Source organism: Salvelinus fontinalis, chromosome 15 (assembly GCF_029448725.1).
Source record: "Salvelinus fontinalis isolate EN_2023a chromosome 15, ASM2944872v1, whole genome shotgun sequence".
Taxonomy (NCBI): domain Eukaryota; kingdom Metazoa; phylum Chordata; class Actinopteri; order Salmoniformes; family Salmonidae; genus Salvelinus; species Salvelinus fontinalis.
The window spans coordinates 8,076,752-8,084,137 of record NC_074679.1 but is presented as its reverse complement, the minus strand read 5'-3'; the positions used below and the strand labels follow the sequence as shown (position 1 = coordinate 8,084,137).

Below are 7,386 nucleotides of genomic sequence, written 5' to 3'. Positions count from 1 at the left end.
GTACTGTATGTCATTATAAAAGGATGGGATTTTATGGGATTTTATCCATAAATAAGATAAAAAGATGTGCACCTTTCTGTCCAATGAGGTAATTTCTGAAGAATATTTCTGCAAGTAAAAATATGCTTAGCCTATACTTTAGAATAGGGAACACCTTTTAAGTAGTTACTTTGTCCTTTATGGCCCCACATTGAAACACACATTGAATTTCCACCACAAATAGTTGCACAGGCGTAAAACTTTTATTTTCTTCATTTTTTACAATTTTTTACATTTATTTACATTCGAAAATCAGAATGATTTTTAGTGTTTTTGTTTGCGCATGAATAACATTCTTAGAACAGGACTATTTTCTGGATGTACTGTATAGTGAAATGCGTGACCCTCAACTACCAAAGAAATAATGCACAACATCTAAAAATTCTGGTTATTGCTACAAAAACTAAAATTTGCTTAAATTATTGTTCTGGTTTGTCTGTGTCAAGTCATTTTCACCCTCCGTAAGCTTCAGATATCCTCTCCTGGATCTGTGTAGGGGAAATACAAAAACATTGACCATCAACAGAAACCGACTGACCAATGTACTGACTATAATGATAGCTAGTGTGCATTAATCACTGTGAATTACAAAGGTTAAGTTGATATGATCAGTTTGTGGGAAAATGTGATGAATTGCCAAACGGACTGAACTTTTGGCCTTGTGGACATATTTAGAAGAGATCTTAAAACACTTATTTGTTGCGTTGCTTTTCCTTCAGGGGCTTTTTAGTTGTTCAGTTTGTCAATCTTTTGTTTTGTAGCTTATGTTTGTTGAGTAGTAAATATTTCAGCTTTTATTTTCAGTGTTTTTTTTTTGTGTGTGTAAAGAACAGTGTGTTGCATTCCATGTCTGAAATGTGCTGTATAAATAAAGTTTGATTGGATTGGAATTGGCCTAATTTATATAAGTGTATGAGTTGTTTACAAATAGCTCAGTTTCAATCCAACACGAAATCTTCACTCAGTACACAAAGGCCATTCTTTCTGGGATTATACACAGTAAGGCTGTGGTTCAACATCAACTCATCATGGTTAACATTTCAATGATATGTGTTTGGGATAAACACTGCTAGTAGGTGAATGATATGTAGTTAGGATAAACACTGCTAGTAGGTGAATGATATGTAGTTAGGATAGACACTGCTAAGAGGTGAATGATATGTAGTTAGGATAAACACTGCTAATAGGTGAATGATATGTAGTTAGGATAGACACTGCTAAGAGGTGAATGATATGTAGTTAGGATAGACACTGCTAAGAGGTGAATGATATGTAGTTAGGATAGACACTGCTAATAGGTGAATGATATGTAGTTAGGATAGACACTGCTAATAGGTGAATGATATGTAGTTAGGATAGACACTGCTAATAGGTGAATGATATGTAGTTAGGATAAACACTGCTAATAGGTGAATGATATGTAGTTAGGATAAACACTGCTAAGAGGTGAATGATATGTAGTTAGACACTAATACTATAGTAGCTAATGAAATAGTATGTGAGTATAGATATAGTTGTGATAGACACTAATACTATAGTAGCTAATGAGATAGTATGTGAGTATAGATATAGTTGTGATAGACACTAATACTATAGTAGCTAATGAAATAGTATGTGAGTATAGATATAGTTGTGATAGACACTAATACTATAGTAGCTAATGATATAGTATGTGAGTATAGATATAGTTGTGATAGACACTGATGGCCGTCAGACTCACCCTTAGACCAGGGGGTAGCTGGAAGCGGTGGCGATGCCACACTGGTTGTGCTTGTTCCTGGACATCATGATGTAGCCTTTATCTCCCCATTCAAGGCCCCAGCTGGAACATACACATTGATCAACCACTGACTTAGCATTTAGCAATAGCATAACATCGTTCATCAAGCAACCACTCACTTAGCATTTAGCAATAGCATAACATAGGTCATTGATATTAATGTGTCGGACTGCTTCCCCCACCTGTTTTTAGCATCACAGTTTGCTATGGGTACATCAGGAACCATGCTAACTAAAATACCCCCTCAGTCCTGTTTTACCAGAGCCCATCTTTGACAGTACTGAGATTATGGAATGCAGCTGTAACGCCATTAATTTATGGTTGCTCTTGACCAATCTAATAGGCCTAGCTTTATTTGATACACTATGCAATATGTTGTTGTTTACCTGTTCTTCACCAGCCAGTAGTCCTGGCCGTCATCACTAGTGCCGTAGCCCACAGCCAGCACACCATGATCCAGATCATCGCTGCTGCACTCTGGCTCATCATAGACACCTGGGAATAAACAAACATGTCATTATTCTCAATATGCACCCAATGTCAGCCTGGCATCAGTTTATATTTCCCACATTGTGAGGCTTTTGCAAAAGAAAGGGTCACAGTTGTTGACGCCTAAGTCATTATATTGCATTCGATGTACAAAACACACAGGGAGCATATACTTATCAGAGGCTCTTATCCAAAGCGACTTACAGGTGCTATTAGGGTTTAGTGCCTTGCTCAAGAGCACATTGACAGATTTTCAAGTAGTCAGCTCAGGGATTCTAACCAGCAACCTTTCAGTTACTGGCCCAACCTTTTAACCGCTAAGCTACCTGCCGCCCAGGACCGCAAGTCAGTCAGTTCACAGTTATGAACAACCAGTTATGGAGTCAGTCTCAATGAAGCCTTCATAAGCCCTTTATAAGGCCCACATAAATGCTTCACAAATCATTCATAAGAAAATGTTATACTATAAACTATATGCCACATTTGGTAAAGAACCAGATGTCAGGACCTGTTATTTGCTTATAAAATATGTGTGAAGCATATACATGGGCCTTATCAAGGGTTTATGAAGGCGTCATTGCACATTAGAGGTTATAGTTTGTTTAAAGTGTGACCAAGATGATACGTGTAGGTTCAGGCTGGAGAGAGCCGTGTCTTAAAAGGCATAACATGATTCCTCTAGAGAGAGGTGTGTCCAAAAAAACCTCACCTGAGTCGTAGAGCTGGAAGGAGGAGTGTGCGGCATCGATAGCCACCGACACCGGTCCCACGGTGGCCACCGCCTGCTGCAGTGCGCTCTCGTCACCACTGGTCACATCAACAAACCCGCTGCAGGTGGCACCCACACTGTCGGGCTTGTAGCGGCACGTCTTGTCCTGTCAAAGAAAGACATTGTTAAATAAACACTACAGAAGCATAGTTGCTAGTTGTTTACGGGTTTCCATAGAAACGTTTTATGAGGGATTCCACGGCATTATTTTGACTGAGCGTAAAAATAGGACGTTTTCTTAAATATGAAGTTTTCTACATTAAAATTGTCAAAATAGCATGAACTAGTAGAAGTGCAAGCACATACATCATCGCGAATTTAAAACCTAAAATTCATACCTAAATGCATCGTTGTAAAATAATGCTCCTTTCTGTCAGAATCTATTGCACCCCTAAATATATACCATAGATGGCAGTGTTGTGCTACTTCCTTGAGTCAGAAAGGCGTCATATCCCAGTGTTTTCAAACCTCTCCTCCGGGACGCCCCCAGACGTTACCCATAATTAGTCAACAAGCTCAATAAGGTGTGCTAGCTCTGGAAGTTCAAATACATGGAACGGCTGCAGGTCCATGAGGACAGGTTTGAAAACCCCTGTCATGGCCTACTACTACGTTGTGTGCCGCACATTGGGAGAAGGATGACATTAAAAATGGACTGAAACAGGGAAGGCCTAATGAGTTCATTAAGAAATGCTAATTTTCGTTTTTCATTGGAAAATGTTTTTAAACATTTGACCCTAATGAACACAACTTCCCACTGCTCACTGCTCAGTACTTACCTCAGCCTGGTAGGGGTAGGAGTCCTCAGTATCCACGCCTCCAGGGGCCAAGGACTTGATGTACTCGAAGGCCTGGTCCATGAGACCGCCCATGCAGCCCATGTTGCCGAAATCGCCGGAGCAGTCAACCAGCTGCTGCTCACTGAGGGACACCAGCTTATTGGTCTTCTTATAGTACTGGCCTTCCAGAGATCCAGTCTGAGGGAGATGGGGAGTTAGAGAGACATGGCAGGGAGATGTCAAATGAAGGACGCTCACATTCTAATAGATGTACCTTTGCTCAGTTTTAGGGTCACAACCCACAGTGTTTTGAAAACAGCCGAATACAAAAATGGAAACATTTACAGACTGGGGATATTGTTTCTCTCTCACCACGCACAAGACAAAAGAGAACAAGTATTAGAACAGGCTGACCAATTACTCTACAGTGGAGGCTGGTGGGAGGAGCTATAGGGGGATGGGCTCATTGTAAAAGCTGAAATGGAATAAATGGAACAGAGTCAAACATGTGGTTTCCATATGTTTGATGAGTTTGATACCGTTCCATTTATTCCATTCCAGCTTTTACAATGAGCCCATCCCCCTATAGCTCCTCCCACCAGCCTCTACTGCTCAACTACATCTGACTAGAGCAGAGTTTAGGATGTAGTTAACTCACTCTCTTAACCCCTTCCCTCCCTCTCCCTCTCTTACCGCACTGAATGCCCAGCAGGAGCCGCACTGCTTCTGGTCCTTGATGGGCGTGACGTAGCCCTTGTCCCTCCAGTCCACGGTGGTGGGCAGGTCGTTGTCCCCAAGCATTGGGAAGAAGGTAGAGCCGTGGGCCTTGGAGGCGTTGAAGGAGCCCAGGCAGCCCTGGGAGATGACGCGTCTGTACTCCTCGTTATCCTGCCATAGAGGGGCACAACAATAGATACACATACTTATTTATACATCATTTATATTAGATACATTGGTGGTGGATGAGGTAAGTTTTCCACTTACTATGTAAAATGCATTGAGAACCTTAGTTGGTAGAAAGGCACTATATAAATCCAATCCGTTGTAATAATTATTTATTATCAATGGACAAAATTATTTCAGAAAGACTATTTCCCTTGTTTTTTTGAGGGGGGGGGGTCTATCCTTCTATTGTTTTTCATTATTTAGTTCAGATAAAAGATACAGATCACAACATATTAACAAGTTCATAGTTCATCAAAATCATGTCAATTTAATTGTCAATTTAATCGTGTCAGTTTTCTTTATTTTTCTATGAATGCTGTATATCTGAAAATGGGACAGACAAAGAGAGATCCTTCTATTGTTCATTTAATCATTTTATCCTTCATAAATTGACATATACGTATGTGATCTGTTCTATGTCTACAGTGACAAGTTTCTGGGCCGTACCATGTCAGCGAAGTAGGTCATGCCCAGACGGTAGGACTTGATGCCCTTGTCAGCCAGCATGTTGTGAACCACTACCAGCTTCCGGTTAGAGATCCAGGAGCTCCTACGCTGAGCCTCCTCCACCTGAGAGCTGTACGACTTCCCTGTAGGAGTCAAAGTCAGTTCATTCAAGGCCTTATTCAGACTTGAGATAAGTTGACTAAACATGACTATTTTTGAATTACAGTAAATCCATGTTTTATTGACTTAAGTCCATGTTAAATCTACTTATCTCAAGGCCCTCCGTGAGGAAACAATAGAAAACAATAAAGCCAGACGTTCAGGATTAACAGGTGCCTCTTAAATATCACCAAATATATTAACATAATATGCAGGCTGTGAGTATTTCGAGACATTTTGTAGTTGTCTGTAAGCAGCTCTTATGAAAGAAAAGGTTGTTGTCATCCTGCTTTACATCACATTAAACAGGATAACAAGAGAGCAGAGGTTCAGATTGATAAGAAACATGAAGAAATGAGGAGATAGTCACAGACTCCATTAAACAGGATAACGAGAGAGCAGAGGCTCAGATTGATAAAAAACATGAAGAAATGAGGAGATAGTCACAGACTCCATTAAACAGGATAACGAGAGAGCAGAGGCTCAGATTGATAAAAAACATGAAGAAATGAGGAGATAGTCACAGACTCCATTAAACAGGATAACGAGAGAGCAGAGGTTCAGATTGATAAAAAACATGAAGAAATGAGGAGATAGTCACAGACTCCATTAAACAGGATAACGAGAGAGCAGAGGCTCAGATTGATAAAAAACATGAAGAAATGAGGAGATAGTCACAGACTCCATTAAACAGGATAACGAGAGAGCAGAGGCTCAGATTGATAAAAAACATGAAGAAATGAGGAGATAGTCACAGACTCCATTGTTGTCAATGATAAGAAGCTAAAGTGAAACAAGCTGATGTGAAAAGAGATGCTTCTCTTACCAAACTTCAGTTTCCAGGCATGGAACTCCAAGTCCTCCAATGAGAAGCTAGCGGCACTCGCCACCGCCAGAGCAGCAGCCACAACTACCAACAACTTCATTCTGAGGAGAAAGACAGCAGAGATTTACTAAGAACAACAGGAGACAGATCATACAGGGAGCTACAGTAAGCGGCAGATGTTTCTGAAACAGGAAGCGTGTGTGTGTCTGTCTGTGTCTGTGGCTACTCACCTGTGTGTGTGTAGGATGTCTTGAAGCCACTGGCTGGTGATGGAGAACTGTCACTCTGTCCTCTGCTTAAGTACTTGCTGTGGTTATTGTTCAGTCAGGTGCCTGTCACGAAGCCATAAACTTCAGCAGGGGAAGACACGGGGGCGAGAGACCATAGAATGCTTACCAGGCAATTTACTGGAAGAAAACAGGGTGTGGGAAATCACACAAGAACAGTTGCATGACAAACATGCCTTTGTTTTAGGGAACATTATGTCATTTAGATCTTCTTTAGTGTAGATAGAGAAGTTACATTAGTCTTTACAGTATTTTGTGACAGAGCAAAAAAGACATACAAATTGAATTTGCAATCAACCAATCCAGTGCCGTGTATTCTTGGATGACAAGCTTCCGCAAATAAATGACCAATACATTTTTTAAATAGTAATACTAATTTATCTTTCGTCACTCTCTGTGTTTTCATAATTTTACATCAATTCACAAGTGGCTGAATTTCGCCAGATATATCACCCGAGAGACAGAATCAGCCCCTCTCTGTCTCAGTATGTGCTTCTACCGTCCCATAGGCAGAGACTTCCCCTCTCCTTCTCTGTCACCAACGTGAGTAAGACATTTAGACGTGTTAACCCTCGCAGGGTTCCCGGCCCAGACGGCATCCCTATCTGCGTCCTCAGAGCATGCGCAGACCAGCTGGCTGGTGTGTTTATGGACATATTCAATCTCTCCCTATCCCAGTCTGCTGTCCCCACATGCTTCAAGATGGGCACCATTGTCCCTGTACCCAAGAAGTCAAAGATAACTGAACTTGATGACTATCGTCCCGTAGCACTCACCTCTGTCATCATGAAGTGCTTTGAGAGACTAGTCAAGGATCATATCACTGCCACTTTACCTGCCACCCTAGACCAACATCAATTTGCATA

General features: G+C 41.0%; 1 protein-coding gene across 1 annotated transcript; it reads right to left on the bottom strand.

Annotated features, from left to right (window-relative positions):
• Window positions 1-223: 223 nt before the first annotated feature.
• Window positions 224-6,569, bottom strand: LOC129811366 (procathepsin L-like). Its single transcript, XM_055862610.1, has 9 exons — window positions 6,464-6,569; window positions 6,234-6,334; window positions 5,249-5,391; window positions 4,550-4,744; window positions 3,857-4,054; window positions 3,018-3,183; window positions 2,206-2,314; window positions 1,760-1,861; window positions 224-527 (listed from the first exon to the last, which is right to left on the bottom strand). Exons 2-8 carry the CDS (start codon window positions 6,331-6,333, stop codon window positions 1,762-1,764), a joined length of 1,011 nt encoding a protein of 336 aa, XP_055718585.1. The 5' UTR covers window position 6,334; window positions 6,464-6,569; the 3' UTR covers window positions 224-527; window positions 1,760-1,761.
• Window positions 6,570-7,386: the final 817 nt, after the last annotated feature.